At 31.5% G+C, this 17,699-nt stretch overlaps 1 protein-coding gene across 1 annotated transcript; it reads left to right on the forward strand.

The window, feature by feature from the left end:
• Positions 1-13,050: 13,050 nt before the first annotated feature.
• LOC145600868 (protein AUXIN SIGNALING F-BOX 2-like) lies at positions 13,051-16,815 on the forward strand. Its single transcript, XM_081656723.1, has 3 exons — positions 13,051-13,870; positions 15,123-15,618; positions 15,884-16,815. The coding sequence occupies exons 1-3, from the start codon at positions 13,419-13,421 to the stop codon at positions 16,658-16,660; spliced, it is 1,725 nt and encodes a 574-aa protein (XP_081512849.1). The 5' UTR covers positions 13,051-13,418; the 3' UTR covers positions 16,661-16,815.
• The last annotated feature ends 884 nt before the right edge of the window (positions 16,816-17,699 follow it).

Raw genomic sequence — 17,699 nt, forward strand, 5'->3', positions numbered from 1 at the left:
ATAGTTGAAACAACGGAAGTACATATTTTTGTTAAGATCTATCATATGTATAATATATGGTAAAAGAATATATATAATTTGAACAAATTGAACCCAAACTTTTTAAATTTTATTTTATTTGTTCCTAAATCTTTATTAGTGTATCAACAAAGTTATGAAATGTATGTACTTGGAATTTACACGCTGAGAATAATCTAATGACATCCCGTTTTAATTTTTTTTTTTCTTTAAATATACTAGGGTAAAATTTCCTTCACAATTTAGTCAGACCCCACAAAAAAATTCATGTCATGTTGAGATTACAAGTTTATAATTCGGTAAGGTTAATGGATGTTAGCTAATTTCATTGGATAAAGTTTTAGAGTTGTATTAAAAACGTGAAATCAATTTATTTTATTTTTAACATCTAAGTCTTTGTGTTAATCTCATTGTAATAGTTCCCAAAAAATAAAAAATAAAAAATCTCATTGTAATAGGAAAAAAAAACAATGAGTAATTATTAATAATAATAATCATTGGGTCGGACGATGAACGCAAAGACATACCGATATGTGTTGTGCTACTGGTTGGGTATTCCATGCATTGTTCTCTGTCTCAATGTCGTGCTCGGCTTGTTCTCGGGTTTTTACTGAGGATATTTTCGGTGATCACGCGGTGTCTTGTGCTGGTATTGTGGGCATTAAACATCGGTATAATGTTGTTCGGGATACCCTTGTTAATGTTTGCTACAGATTTGGGATTTCGGCAAGAAAGGAGGTTAACATAGGATTGTCTAGAGGGAATGACTGAGCCCTCAGACCTGGCCTGCCGATGTGTTACTTTATTCATGGGATCGTGGTTGTGATGTATGTGTCGACTTCAAAGGGTCTTCTCCTTTAACACAGATAGGGTTAGCTGAATTTGTTCCTGGACATGTTGTGGTTGATGCAGCTCAGCGGAAGCGGGTTAAGTATGAAGCTCGTTGTCGGGCGAATGGATATAGTTTCATTCCCTTCTCCTTTTCTTCACTTGGGAAATTAGAGGAGGTTGTAGCATTGTTGAGGCGGGTTCATATGCTCTCGACGACACAAGACATTGGGGCTCATGCGGCAGCTCATATTTTCACTAGGGTAGGCTTTGCTATAACTAGAGGAGTGGGGGCCCGATTGTATCTCGGCTTCCCACTAATTTAAATACTCCTTCCGTTTCATAATGTTAGCCCCATATGGAATCAATCACATAAAATAAGAAAACAAATATATTTGGAATCTAACATTAAAGTACAACATAATTCATAAGAAGTTTACCTTATTTAACTTTTTTGATTTTTTATTAGGAAAACACAAGTCATTATTGCATAATTTAAAGTAAAAATTTCCTTACTTTAAGTCATGCCATCAATCCACAATCCATTAATTCCAAAAAAATCAAGTTATAAATAAACTATATTCAATATGTGTAGATCTTTTTGAAACGCCCAAAATAATATATGGGACTAACATTATGAAATGGAGGGAGTAATAATAATAGTAATATTTATAGTAATAGTAATAGTAATAATAATAACAATAATAGTATTAATAGTAAATTGATTGACTTTGTAGGTTTTCTGATATTTATATAATAATAATAATAAAAATAATAATAATAATAATAATAATAATAATAATAAGTTGATAGATGCGTGTATTAGTGGGGATCATGGTTCATATGTACTGGCATCTAAGGGTGAGCATGGGACGGGTACCCGTACCGTTAGTACTAACGGTTCGGGTACCCGATAACCAAAATCACTAAAAGTGATACCCATAACCGGAACCGATAAGTTCGGGTACCCGGACTTCGGGTACCCGGATTTTCGGATCGGTTATCGGGTACCCAATAAGATATTCAATAATGATAATTATACTTAATTATGTAGTTACTATGATATAATTTTCAACTAATTAACAACAATACCATATGATCTTGACTAAATTATTAATAATATTACTAATTATTGATATAATAAAGTGATTATGAAGTAAAGTGAAAATTTAGATTTATATTAATAGATTTAAGTAGGGACAACAAGCAAAAAAAAATGTTTATCGGATCGGATCGGGTAACCGTTAATTTTAAAATGATACCCATAACCATACCCGATAACAAATTATCGGAACGGGTACCCGAACCGTTATGGTTATTGGATCGGGTACCCTAATTTTCGGAACGGTTACGAATCGGTTTTTCGGTTTTTCGGTTTTTTGGGTAGTTTTGCTCAGCCCTACTGGCATCTAGTGAATTAAATCCAAAAATGGTCAGAAGCATACAAATTGGGAACTATAGCAAAGGTTAGTGGCCCAATATATATACTTCATACTCCCTCTATCCCTTTATATTTTTGCCCCATTGCCACTTTTTGAGTCAAACTTTAAAAATTTTGAACATAACTTATCGTTAATCTATAAAAGATAATATAGTCATGAGTGGTCTTGTTAGATGCGTGATGTGTCTCATTGTATATTTTATTAATATCATGTTTTTATAATTTTTACGTTTATGGAAATAAAGATATAGACATTTTTTAATACGCGTCTTGGAGACTGCGCACAGTCAAATGGGGCAAAAAAATAGGGATAGAGGGAGTATGACTTAGAGCAAAATTAGCTCTGTCTGGTCTTAAGATTTTAATTAATTGCCACATCAGATTTTATATTAAATCTAATTATTCTTTTAAATCTTAATTATGTTAAGACTCCTTAAAACTCGATCAATCAGATTTATCTTTTCTATCCTAAGACTTATTTTAGATTTCTTTAAAATATTTATTAATTTTTTTGTCTTTTAACATATATATTCAATATATCTTTTTTGAAATACATATTTTTTATTTTTTTGCAACAAGATAAGTACATAATTAAAAACAACGTACATATCTATACAAAAAAATTTGAAACAACGTACATACATTTTTTTTAAAAAAAAAAAAAAAAAAAACAACGTACTTTTTTTTAGAAATGTGCATAGATTTTAATGTATTTAAGGAAAAAAAAAGTTTTATTTTTTTTTATCATCAAAACATTGTGTTTTGATATGTATATATAGGGAAAACACTCTGTATAGTGTATAGTGTATAGTGTTGAGTCTTGAGTTTTCAAGACTCCACTTCAGATTTTGTATGTTAAGATTTAGCTTCTTAAATGGATTAAAAAAAAAAAAGTCTTGTCTTAGGATCAAAAAATCAAAAAATGATGATGTCACATAGAGTCTTAAGACTCAGGGCTAATCTTGCTATTAGGAAGCATGGATGGTTTATAACGAATTTAATAAGTTTTGCTTGAAACTTTAAAGTGAGGTGAGAATTCGTGTGATTTCATTGTGGCTTAACGATTTAGTGAGGTGGTACTGGTTGATGACATTGGATTACATAAATTGAAAATGTAGGGATATGAAATCACTTGATCAAATTACGCGATATACATACTTGGTAATGACACTGTAAAATTGTGTATGTTTTTAATAATTTAAATAGGATTTTTTTTTTCCAAAATGCAATTCTGGCTTCCCATAGCGAGTAGTAAATTAGAACCGGTGCAATATAATTGAATAAATGGTTAACAAACATACTTGATTACCTATATAGACTGCCTCGTGCAAAAGCATGAGATATTAATAATCGAAAGAAAGATAATATTATGGAGTAAGTAATAAAGTGAGAAATTGTAGAATATTAGGTTAGTTCCCGTGCCATGCACGGTAATACTAAATACTTGTACTTATTATTAATTAAAACTAAAATTAATAATTTAAAAAATACTATAATGATTTTTTTTTAAAATAAATATACTATGATAAATTAATTATGAAATAACTTGTTAGCTAGATAGATATTTACATACTCTTTCAAAAAAAAAAAAAAAAGATAGTTATCTACATACACGTATTTGACAATATCTATATATTTTATATTTCACTAACAAATTGGTATCATTTTTTTTCTTCTTATTGTCCAATGAATTTTTAAACAATGTGTACAACATATTTGACCTGTAAATAAATTTCTATTTTAAGTTTTTTTTTTAGAAAATAAATTGGTGTTGTAATAAACGTACACTCATAAGTCATGACTCATATGTCTCATGTTAATTGTGCAACAAAAAAAATGTCACATATTAAGAATCCATATTTTTCCTTAAATTTATGCTCTATCCGTAGTTGTTACTTTTTTTTTTTTTTTTTTGTGGAAGGTTATCAAATCTTTTATTATAAGTAATTAATATTCAAATTACTTTCCTGGAGCTTCTAATATACAATATTATGTTATAATAAATATTCAAAAAAATATATGTAATTATTGAAGTACATAACACTATGTTTGGCAAAGATTATGTTGAAGTTTGAATTTTTTTCTTTGCTTACAATTATATAGTTGCCTACAATACATCAAATCTTTTATTTATGCATAAGTTTGTTATTTTTTTTTGTTTAAGATTTGTTTCCTAAATAGATTTTTAAAAAATAAATAATAAAATCTAAGGGACACACCAGGAAATGACACGTGTCTTTGCTGGTGTGTCTTTTAGTATATAGTTAATGATTGATGATTGATGATTAATTGTGCAACAAAAAAAATGTCACATATTAAGAATCCATATTTTTCCTTAAACTTATGCTCCATCCGTAGTTGTTAATTTTTTTTTGTGGAAGGTTATCAAATCTTTTATTATAAGTAATTAATATTCTAATTACTTTCCTAGAGCTTCTAATATACAATATTATGTTATAATAAATATTCAAAAAAATATATGTAATTATTGAAGTACATAACACTATGTTTGGCAAAGATTATGTTGAAGTTTGAAATTTTTCTTTGCTTAAAATTATATAGTTGCCTACGATACATCAAATCTTTTATTTATGCATAAGTTTGTTATATTTTTTTGTTTAAGATTTGTTTCCTAAATAAATTTTTAAAAAATAAAAAATAAAATCTAAGGGACACTCCAGAAAATGACACGTGTCATTGCTGGTGTGTCTTTTAGTATATAGTTATTGATAATAATTTAAATCTCATATATAAGCCAAGGAGTGATGTAGTAAATGCTTTATGTAGATAAATTTAGAAATCTATACTACACATCCAAAATGGATTAACAAAAGCAACAAAAATAACATAATTTAAGGAAGAAACCTACATGAATTAGGATTATTACAAAATAATCAAAGTTTGGAATTATTTTGAGAACATAATTGAAAATTGAAATTATTCATGTTAATTATCCAGAGAAAAAAAAAGAGAAGATAGAGAGAGGAATAAGAAAAGATGCGACTTTATATTGTTTCTTATTATGGCCTTGTTTAGTAAAGAACTTTTTGGAGAGCTTTTGACTTATTGTACCATATTAGAGGTTAGACTATTAAAATAAGCTAATTAGGGTGTTTGGTAAATAGCTTATTAAATATAAAACTCTTTTACAAAAAAAAAACTCATTATAAGAGTTTTATTTTGAAATAAGCTTATTGAACTATTAGCTTTTTGGCTTTTAAATACACTAAAACAGTTAACAATTAATAGTCATTACTCTTTTATATAATTAGCTATTAACAACTAGCTAAGCTAGTCAAATCAACTAATTTAAATTAATCAGCTAGTCAAATCAGTTAATACAACCAGATAGTCGAATTAGCTAATACAGTCGACTATATCAATCAGCTACCAACTAATTATTAAACAAATCCTATATTCTATATCATCTTAATTACATTATTCTCATCACATATTTTAAACTTCTCTTAATATATGTAGGACAAAAAAGAGTGAAAGTAGTGCTATATCTATTTCAAAATCATTACATCATTTTATCTTCCTTTACTATTCACATGACTTACTGTGACCGTATTTATATAATTATTATGTGTATATATATATATATATGTGTGTGTGTGTGTGTGTGTGTGTGTGTGTGTGTGTGTGTGTGTATATATATTTACATATGTATATGTATATATACATAAGGGTCAAATGAGAAGGATTTTTTGTGCATAAGTTTTATACTGAATATGCATATTTTTCGAATTAAATGTGCAAAAAAAAAATTTGACAGACATTCAATGTGCAAAAATTTTGAATATAATAATTCACACTTTTTATTAGTTCGAAATTCAATTTTGCACATTTAGTGAAAAACTTTTGCATATTTCTACCTTCTCATTCTTTTCATTTTAAGAAACTTCTCATTGGATCTCAACCCTATTATTTTGTAAAATTGTTGTTAGTTTTTCTCAGTATGTACATTCTTTTAGATGTTAATGGTCAAATCGATATGCATTTGTAGAATTCTATATACCTAAATTTCACTTAACTTTTTTTAAAAAAAAAAAAAAAAAAAAAAAAAACAAAACAAAACAAAATCTTACTTTATATCACAAGTTTTCATCCTATCCTATTTTATTTGAACTTATAAGTCAGATCATTATTTAATTCATCTTATCTAAAATTCTTTACATTATAAATTTATAACATATCATACTATATTGCATCATCATTGTCTTATTTTACTAAACATTATTCATAGACCTTGTACAATTAGGTCTTAGGCTATATATAGTTCACCTTTTTAAAGGATCTTATTGCTAATTTTAGATTAAATTATAAAAAATAAGATCAGGGTATACTTATTGTTTTATTGCAAATCTTTTTTGGTATCTTAAATTCCACATTGAAAAAATCATGAAAATTGCATATTTGAAAATACAAAGTAATCAATACAACTAATAAATTTGATCTTTTTTTCATCGATTAGCAATACAATAATAGGTGAAAGTTTAGTCAAATCAAATAAAAAAATAAATAAGTTTAGAACACGTCAAATAAAAAAAAAATCCAGATTGATTAGATTAAATAGACAAATAATATAAGGTGAATTAAGTAGCCTTTATCATGGTTGTTTATACTTGTTTAAACTAACCTAAACTTACCTAACCTTATTAATACTTATATATTTCAGTTGTCAAATAAATCTAAGTAACTTTATTTTATTAAATTTTCGTAATTTATCTTATTTGAACTTATTTTCTCTAAATTTATCTTATCCAATCATATTTTCATGAAATAAATGGATACAAGGGGAATAAAAATGGGCCTTAAACTTTATTAACCTCTTTGTTCCATAACAATTGACATACTTTATTTGATATTTTTCACTCTTGGGCCTGTTTTGTTCACCTTATTTTCACTTATTTCAAGTATAATAAATTCATATAAATTCGGCTCAGGAAAAATAAGTTTTGATAAGAGTTATCCAAGTACAAATAACAACTAAAACATGTTATAATAAGGTCTAATAAGTTTAGATAGGTTCAGATAAGATAATATAAGTTAAGATAAATAAAAAATCAGGTGATTAAATTTTAAATATGTTTTTTTTTTTTTTTTTTTTATTAATGTGTTAAAATCAACTAGTATCATGAAAAATGTCTTTAGTTAGATATTAATGTGAAGTTTAATGTTCATTGAAAAAAATGTGAAGTTAAATATATTTAATATTTTAACAAAATGCTTAATTGTATCAATATACATTACAGTCAACCTCACATATCCACATGCGTGTCAAGTTTAACTGTATCAATTATTACGTAACGAAGCGTTTATAACTTAGCAGTTGTCCAGTTTAGAGCTTTTTGGAGCAAAGTTTTTTGACCATTTCAAAAAGCTATTTGAGGTTTACGGTAGAGTTGTTTAATTTGAAAGAGATTTTTTACCATTTCAAAAAGCTATTTGAGGTGTATGGTAGAGTTGTTTGAAAGAGTTTTTCTAAGTCCAAAATGCTCTTTTAAAAAAGCTAATATGAGGAGCTTTTCGAAAGAGTTTTCTGATTTTTGATTGTTTATACACTAATAAAGCTAATATTTAACATTTATTTACCAAACACTTTTACACAAACAACTAATTAGATCAACTAGTGAAACCATGATGTAGCTTAAAGGCATCACGATTGAAATTTTAGGGTTTTTCTAAGCTATTCCCCCCAAGGTATTGAATTTCTAAGCAGTACCTATGCTTTTTCAAAGTTATAAGTTGTGCCCTCCACCTCTTGATGTTTTATCAAAAATATCCTTTGACAGCCATATTCGATAACAAAAATTAAGTAGCGTTATTAATTTGACACGTGTCTTATTCTAATTGGTCTAACACGTGTCCCATGCTTTTTACGAATCGGTTGGTTGGAGTTTCGAGAAAGAAGATGGATGCGGCAGGGGTTAGGGAAAGGGTGGGGGTCGGGGCGGGTCAGATGGGGAGGTACGGTACCACGGACCAGTTTTAGTGGTTAAGGAGGAGTGCCGGCCGATTTTCTGGCAAGTTTATGGGAGGGGTTAGGGTTTGGCGGTCAGAAAATTTTGGTTTTTTTAATTTATTTTTTAATTTTTTTAATAAAATGTTTTTAATGATTAACTAGCAACAACAATTAACAAACCCTAACATCCGTTAATTATTGTTAACGGCAAAGGTTATTGTTGACAACGAAGGTTATTGCTAATTAAAAAAAAAAAAAAAAAAAAGTGATGTTGAGGGCACAACTTAGACGTGTGAAAAAGCATGGGCATAACTTAAAAATCAAAGAAGTTTAGGGGGCATAGCTTAGAAACCAAAGAAGTTTAGGGGGCATAGCTTAGAAAAACCCAAATTAGTTGCCTATTAATTGTGAGGTTGGGTATTTCAATCCAAAAGTTACATATGATCAAACGATTTAGTTGTTTCTTTCTATATTCAATTAGTCTTAGTTTATGAAAAATATGAAATTTTATCTTGTAATAAGATATTGCATAATTAAGATTTTCACATACACTTTCTTAGGGATTATCTTAAGGTTAATTTTATCTTTAGAATTATCCTAGTTGGCATAGGATGTATCTAATAAATATGTTTACTTTCATTAAAAAAAGTTAGAGAATCATAATGATTAGCCTTTGCTATCATAGGTTTAGGGAGTTAAACCAAACACAAAACCGCAATTTTTGTGCATTTTGTTGAACTAACGCGATTGATAAGAAACCTTCAATTCATGCAAGAGTTGAGATCTTTTTTAGTTACTTTTTATTGGGTCTACTTAGGAAAAAAAAATCATAATATTAACAGCCTAGTTGAGTATAGATTTGTTTTACAAGCAAGCCCCACTTTTTAGCCTAGATAAACAAATTATCTTAGTTGAGTATAGATTTGTTTCACGAGCAAGGCCCTAGTTTATAACCTAGATAAACAAATTATGTTTATCAAATGGAATTTTAAAAAATAAGTTGCATTGAAAATTATGTTTTTTTGATTAAAAAATATATAGATTTATGTTTGTTGGCCACTGTGACAAGTTGGACAGATTTTCAAAGTTAACACCGTTAACTCTCCATTGACTACTATTCATCATCTTCTTCCTCGCACTTTCATCTTCTTCTTCATGTTCATCTTCTTCCTCGCACTTTCTTCTTCTTCATGTTCATCTTCTTCCTCTTGTTCAAATTTTTTCTTCCCACCCACCTTAATCTTCTCCCTTCAATCTCTATTCACTCTCACCTTCTCTTTCAAGTCCGTTCGACTCCATTTCAAATTAAACAAAAACCCTAATAACAAAAGGAGAGATTAATGGCATGCTTAACCCTAAAGGATAGCTAAGGACTTCTTCCTCCATCAAAATCGCCTTCGCACCACCATTTTCGGCGGCTTCACCACCAAAATTAAATGATAACCCAAATAACAAAGTGAAAATAACGAGCATGGTTAACCCTAGAGGGTAGATAAGCTTTTCTCCCTCCATTGATTTCGATTTGTTAGTTTGACGTTATATAGTGAAAAGGTGTATTTTCCACTATTGAAATTGAAGGTTGAAGGAGGAGAGAAAAAACAACAAAAGGTTGAAGGAAGAGAGAGTAAATCATAAAATACCAAGAGGTTGAAAGAGGAGAGAGAAAATTACATTTAAACAAAATTAGATGTAATTTACATATACACACACCCCCTTAATAAACAATTCCTGTTTATCAAATTATAAACTTGTATTTTCTCTTGTTTTACCCCCGTTCTCCCTTGTTATAAAAGGCTTTTTCGACGATTCTTTTTTTGAATCTGGATATTTTGTTTTCTACTTTTCACTTGTGAAATTGCATATTTTTTTGGAAATAGCATGCTATTAAACTAGGCATGTTTTTTTTAAGGAGTTTATTTCCCATCAATTCTGCATAGCTAAAAGTTTGCGATCCTATTTGGAGTTCTACTTGGCGTTTTTTGAGTGAATCTTTTTTGTGTTGGACTCTATAAACATTGAAATTTCATCGAAAAATTTTAATAAATTTTTATTGGGTAAAGAATTCGTGCGTAGCAACACTAAACTTTTGACAAATCTATTTTAATTTGTTAGGCTGAATCAAACATGGAGAATCAATGTGTGTTTACAACATTTTTAGATGAAATTAAGGGGGCGTTTGGTTCACGAAATATAGGTATGAGATATGGGTTTAGAATGACTAAAACCCATACCATATGTTTGGTTGACAAATATATGAATTTGAAACCCATACCTCAAACCCATGAGGTATGGGGTTTAGAAACCTTGGGGGAGAGGTGGGTTTGGCTCATTCCATTCCCTTAGGTATCAAATAAAAGGAGAGAATAGTGAGATATTCCATTCCAGAATTACACCAAACACATGGTATTAAGTATCAAGTTCCAACCCGATACCACCTTAACCCCATTTCTGATTCCAACCCCATACCACTTTGTGAACCAAACGCCCCCTAAATAATTCAAAGCACGTATGGAACAATTGAGAGAAATGTCAAGAATCTCTTAAAATTTTCTGGAACACAAAGGGTTAATTTTGAAGATAGGGATGATAGTTTTTCTGGTTTACAAGGCGTGTCTTTTTTTGGCGTTCTATTCTATTCACCCTTTGGGCCAATCCGGATTCGGGATCAGTTTTGGGTGGTTAGGTTCCCGTCCCCTTTTTATTGTTGTTACAGGGGATCAAACACAGATCTTCCCTATCAAGTGTAATCCAAATCACCACTACACCAACAACCAATTGTTACAAGGCGTGTCTTGTGAGAAGGAGATAGATTGTCTTGGAGCAATCTTATAAAGCTCTAATAGATGGAAAGGAATATGTGGAACACATAGCTGTAATTTTGTCGAGCTTCATCTTAGATGAGGAAGACAAATTTATGGCATCTAAGTTAGAATCAAAAAGTCATATTTCTTCTAGTTCACTTGACGATGATAATTTATATGCAAATACTTTCACGAATTATTTCAGTAATGTTAATTGCAATGACAAAGGTATGCTGTCACTTTATATTCTTGGATCATGCAGTTGAAGCTCGTGCTGCATTTAATTTTGTGAGTTTTAAGCATATGGATCGGAGTGGTAGGATGCACTAGACATATTATTTTGGGGTTGTTGGTGCTGTGGTGATTAGATCCGTACTTGATAGAGAGAACCACATGTTTGATCCCCCGCAACAAAAATTGGGAGGAATATGAAAACTAACCATTCAAAATTGAGCCTTGAATTCGGACTAGCCCAAAAGGTGAATTGGGTGGAACACCGAAAAAAAATTATTTTGGTTTTATGTTCAATTAATTTGGATGATATCTTGGTTCCATATTTTGCTAAAAGTTGAGACAAGTTTAATTTCAAAGGATCTATACAAGGCATCATGATTAAAATTTTACTTACTTTCTTTAGTTTTTGCTCGAGTCATTTAGTAATTGTGAGATTGGGTGGCATCAATCCAAAATTAACATATTATTTACAGATTTAGTTGTTTATTGCTATGATTAATTAGTCCTATGCGTGAATTAGATAGTTTATGAAAAATCTGTAATTTTAGAGGTTATATAAACGGAGGGTTGAGAGAGATTTAGAAGTGGCTCGCAGGGGAGCTGAAGTGAAATTAAACTGAAGTGAATAGACCCTTAGCGTAATGCAAACAACTAACAGCTAAATGCCAAACATGCATGGCCTTATTTGCTCTTAATATACATATTAAACCCATCTAATTCTAAACTAAATATAACTAAAATATTTTTTCTAAAAATAAGAGATTAAGGGTCAAAACTCAAAACTAATTTAGGCCAATGCACAAAATGAACAATTGAACATCCCTAATTTCTTAATCTATTTCTCACATAAATTAGGCAAAGTTTGGCAATTTTATGTACTCCGTAATGAAAAGGGGAAGTACAAAAACGGAAGCAAGCTAAGTGTAGAAATGTAGAATGAGACGTAATTAGAAGCAAAAGTCTTTGGATTTGTCCAAATCATTCTCTTCTTTACTTTTTCTTACTCGATTTTCCAAATTATTAAAGTAGCCAATGATGCCTCAGTCATAGCTCATCATCACACAAATTACCTAAATCAATTATTTACTCTTTTTTTCTTTCTTTTTCTTTTTCTTTTTTTATTTTTTTTGTTTTTCTTCTAAAAATTAAAATAATTAGAGCAACATAAATCACTGAGTTGAAAGAAAAAATTCACTGACATTACTACAGGGTATCATATCGACATCATATCTTTATCAATTACTCAAAATTATAATTTTCTAAAAATAAAAATGAAATTTATTTCTAAAAAAATAAAGAAATTTATTTAATTTCAAATAAAAAAATTTAAAAAAAGCTCCCACACTCGCTTTCTTAACACTGATAGGAGTAAACAAAAGCTAGTGGGACCCAAAGATGCCCCTCACATGGCCAGGTTTACATCGAAATTCCCAATTCCCAAAATACCCTTCATAAATTCCAACAAATACCTTAAAACCCCAGTAATTCCACCAAAGTATGAGGGTATTTTCGGAACACACGTACTTTTTTGTAATTTTGATTTTTGCAGAAGGAGCTCTCTCATCGAAACAAGTGATAAGGACACATGCATGTTATGCATTTGGACTTTACTTATTTCGACGGTCAAGATTCCTTCCCACAATTTCCACGCTCTCCACGCTCAGCCGTCCGATCTTTAACACTTTTTTAACCATGGTTAAATAAAATTTAACCCTGGTTGAGTTTAAAGTTAACCTCTTTCCTCCTCCTTCTTCCTCTGTGTCTCTCTTTCTGTCTTACCACTCTCCTTCTCTCACAGTAGAGAGAGAAAGTTTTTAGAGAGAGAAATTCCTTAGAAAACCTTAAATTTTCTTTCTTTATCTTTTTTAATTTTTTTTTTCTCTTGTAGATTATTTTCAGAGAAATAAATAAATTTTTCTGGGTCATAATTAATTTTTTTTGCTCATTTTGTAAAATTATTAGATCTAATTTCTGCAATCATTTCCTTCTGATTTGCTTAAAAATGATGACTTTTTAGCTCAAAGAAAAAAACCCACAAAAAAGATTTGATTTTTGTTATGTTTTTCTTAAAGTAGATCTGTTTTTTCTTTTCTTTTCTTTTTTTCAAACATATGAATTTGGAAAAAGGATGAATTATTTCCCAGAAGAAGTATTAGAGCATATATTTGATTTTGTAACTAGCAACCAAGATCGAAACTCAGTATCATTAGTATGCAAAACATGGTTTAAAGTAGAAAGAGAAAGTAGATCTCAAATATTCATAGGAAACTGTTATGCAATTAACCCAGAAAGATTAATAGGAAGATTTCCAAGATTAAGGGTACTTACTTTAAAAGGAAAGCCTCATTTTGCAGATTTTAATTTGGTACCTCATGATTGGGGAGGTTATATTTACCCTTGGATTGAGGCCCTTGCTAAGGGTTGCCCTTCTCTTGAAGGACTTAGGTTGAAAAGAATGGTTGTTAGTGATGAAAGTCTTGAACTTTTGTCTAAATCTTTTCAACATTTTAAGTCTCTTGTTTTGGTTAGTTGTGAAGGCTTCACTACTGATGGTCTTGCTGCTATTGCCTCCAATTGCAGGTATATTTTCATTTTTAATTTTATTTTTTGTATTTATTTTGCATTTTCATGTCATTTTTCAGCTGTGAAATGTTAGTTTTATGGAGTTAGTGAGTTAATTTGGAATTTAGTTGCTAAATGGGTATTTTTGTGTTACTAATTTAGAGATAAATGAAACTGAAAAGATTAATTTTGATTTTAAAAAATGGGTTTTTTTAATTTAGTAATTGAGTGAAATAGGGAAATAGTTGGTAAATAGTGGTAAATATAGAAAGGGCAAATCAGGAAATGAAGATCTAAGGAATTTTAGAGGAAGAAGGAAGTAAAAATATGCAAGTTTGACTTTTTTTGTATGGTATCAATTTTTATGCTTTGGCATCTAAGGTGGGATGATTAATTGTGGGGAAGTCAGCTGATTTGCTTAGTTAATTTAGGAATCTTGGTGAAATACTACTAATCTGAACTTGTTCTGTTGGAAATTAGGAGCATAAATTTCTTTCTTTTGATCTTATTTTAATTGTGGTAGTTGAAAGTAGCTTTTGGAACCCAAAGTTGGGGCCTTTTTTTTGGTGAGATGATGCATCCAATAGATTAGGACATTCTATTTGAAAGTAAAGGGTTTAGCTTTTCGTCGCGATTTTGTTTCTTCTACTGTATTTATTTTAGATCGAATATACCGTCTTTCTACTGTTCTCTGATGCATATTATATACTGAGGCTTTGGTTCGATTCATTGAATGTAGCTTTAAGAGAGATTGTTGAATAATAGTTGCTGGTTTTATGATATTGTATGGAATAACTTTTTGAGTGTTATTCTAATGATGCCCTAAAAATATTGATTGAAGAAGTAAAGATGATTGGGCAAATGCTTTTTGAAGAAAAAAATGTGAATGTAAAATTGCTTTAGGTCTGGCTGCTCCTGTTGACACCTCCTGGACTTTAGCAAAGTTAAGTTTCGCGAAGGCTAGTAGCGAGCAGCGAAGTGGGTGGGTGAAAGGAGAGAATTAGTTTAGGGCAGTGGAGGGGAAATGTGTAATGATAGATAGGTGGCTGCAAAGGAACTTGAGAGTGTTTATATTATTATTTGCAGATGCCCTTCCATTTATTGTATGCATACTCTTTTGAGATTAGTATCATTTGCTTCTGCCCAATTTGTTTCCTGTGTGCTGAAGTTGATCCAACTCAAAGCTTCTTTATCATTGAAGATTAATTGTTGTGAGCACGAAAGGGTAAAGTTATAAATTATATAATGATTTTGTGCTCCAATATTCTAGGAATCTGAGAGAGCTGGACTTGCAAGAAAATGAGGTTGATGATCGTAAGGGACATTGGCTTAGTTGCTTCCCTGAGAATTGCACATCGCTTGTGTCCCTCAATTTCGCATGCCTCAAGGGAGAAGTCAATCTGGCGTCCCTTGAGAGGCTGGTAGCTAGGAGTCCAAATCTTAAGAGTCTCAGGCTTAATCGTACTGTTCCTTTTGAGACCCTTCAGAAGATCCTTTCGAAGGCACCTCAATTGGCAGACTTGGGCACCGGATCCTTCGTTCATGATCCGAAGTCTGAGACCTACAATAACCTGACGACTGCCATTTCCAAGTGTGAATCAGTTAGGAGCTTATCAGGATTCTTGGAGGTTTCTGATCGCTGTCTTCCCGCTATTTATCCACTGTGCTCGAACCTGACCACTTTGAACCTCAGCTATGCACCTGGAATTAGTGGGTTTGAGCTGACACAGCTTATCCTTCATTGCAAGAAACTCCAACGCCTGTGGGTATGTTCCTTGTCAAGTTTTCAACTTTTGCATAGTTCATTGCTCGAATTATTCAGGTGAACAGTTGGATAACTAATTGCTTCATTTTATTCACTTCACATGCATATACTTGCTTCATTTAGGTTCAAGGTTTTTTTTTTCCTTTTTGTTTTTTGTGTTTATCTGTGACTAAATGTAAGGGCAGATCAAAATTCAAAAGTAATAGTTTTTCTAGTTTTTGTTCACTCATCAACTTGTCTAATTCTAGGATATTTATTCCATGCAGATATTAGATTGCATTGGAGACAAGGGGCTTGCTCTTGTTGCAGATACTTGTAAAGAATTGGAAGAGTTGAGAGTTTTTCCTTCTGACCCATTTGCTCCTGGGGAAGCTGCTGCTGTCACTGAGGAAGGGCTTGTTGCGATTTCAAGTGGCTGTCCCAAGCTCAACTCTGTCCTCTACTTCTGCCACCAAATGACGAATGCTGGATTAATAACTGTGGCAAAGAACTGCCCGAATTTCATCCGATTCAGATTGTGTATCCTAGATCCAATAAAACCGGATGCAGACACCGGGGAACCTTTAGATGAGGGTTTTGGGGCAATTGTTCAATCGTGCAAGCGCCTGCGGCGGTTATCAATTTCAGGACTTCTGACTGACCAGGTCTTCCTGTACATTGGTATGTATGCCAAGGAGCTACAGATGCTTTCTGTTGCTTTTGCTGGAGATAGTGATAAGGCGATGATTAATGTGTTGAATGGGTGCACCAAGCTCCGGAAGTTAGAGATACGGGATTGCCCCTTTGGAAATGCGGCACTTCTAACTGACATCGGGAAGTATGAAGCAATGCGATCCCTTTGGATGTCGTCTTGTGAAGTGACCTTGGGGGCTTGCAAGTTGCTTGCGAGGAAGATGCCACGGTTAAATGTGGAGATCATCGATGAGAACGAGCAAGGGGATTTCAATCTTGACGATGACAGGCAGAAAGTAGAAAAGATGTACTTATATCGAACTTTGGTTGGGCCGAGGAAAGATGCACCAGAGTTCGTATGGACCTTGTAGTTTGTATCTGTAGTATGGATTATTTTTCCCCTGCTTATTATCATGCTGTTGTTGTATTGCTGTTTTTTTTCTTAGGCAAACTGGTTTATGGACATGTAGAATTATGGTGAAGTACTTTCCCCAATTTGATGGAAAGCCTAGTATTTTGTGTCTTTTATACGGAGTATGATTTACAGAGATACTGTTAGTGCAGCAAAGTTGGTTTCTACCACAAGCTGCCTGTTAGTGTAACGCAATCAGGTATGTGAATCAATGGCTATTGGTTAAGAGGCAAAATTCATCTGCTATTTGCCTAAACTTTTTTTAAGTTGAAGCTTTTAATAATATTTATAGGGATCAATGAGCAAAACCATTGGTTGTCCGACTCAACCAAATCAGAATTCCTAGATCTTTGCCTAACTAGACTGACTGAGATGGTGAGCAATTTCATTACACTTCAATAAACAAAAGATGAAAGAGTATGATTCAATGAAAGGGTGGCAGTCAAGCACCGGCTACAGTCGTCAAGCACTGGCTGCAACTATGTACTCTGAAGCCTCCATGTAGTACACAGAGCATTGCTCTTGAAGACGATAGTAGGCTAATCGTTTTCACCAGCCACTTCTACAGCCACCTTTCTGTTTGTGCTCTGGCCATCTCAGTAATGCCATACAGTTTCTGGGTTTGGTATTTAATAAGTTCAAAACTCAACCCATAGGAGGTCTATATTTACATGTCGTTTCCATTAGGTTCATTTTGGATTGTATTGGGAAGTGTCTTATTTCGATTTCAAGTGTGTTAAGCATAGAGGTGCTAATTTGAGTTAAACAGCTCATGAGCAACTTATACTCGACTCGGACAAAATTTGACTCGAGACGTTAATAAGCATGAGCCGAGCAAACTTGACTTGATAAGCTCGTGAACAACTCGATAATATATTTTATTAATGTATAATTTTTAGAAAGTTACTCCATATCTTGTTTAAAATTTTTTGACACTTTATAAGAGTTAATTTTTATCATCAAAAAAGAAAGAGTAAATTTCTAATAGTAAAAAAATA

Source organism: Chenopodium album, chromosome 21, assembly GCF_948465745.1.
Source record: "Chenopodium album chromosome 21, dcCheAlbu1.1, whole genome shotgun sequence".
Taxonomy (NCBI): domain Eukaryota; kingdom Viridiplantae; phylum Streptophyta; class Magnoliopsida; order Caryophyllales; family Amaranthaceae; genus Chenopodium; species Chenopodium album.

Excerpts from the sequence above, each read along its gene's own strand:
- LOC145600868 (XM_081656723.1), top strand. The coding sequence starts at position 13,419 with ATGAATTATTTCCCAGAAGAAGTATTAGAGCATATATTTGATTTTGTA. Across the intron at positions 13,871-15,122 it reads GCTATTGCCTCCAATTGCAG|GAATCTGAGAGAGCTGGACT; the intron begins GTATATTTTCAT and ends CCAATATTCTAG. Across the intron at positions 15,619-15,883 it reads AGAAACTCCAACGCCTGTGG|ATATTAGATTGCATTGGAGA; the intron begins GTATGTTCCTTG and ends TATTCCATGCAG.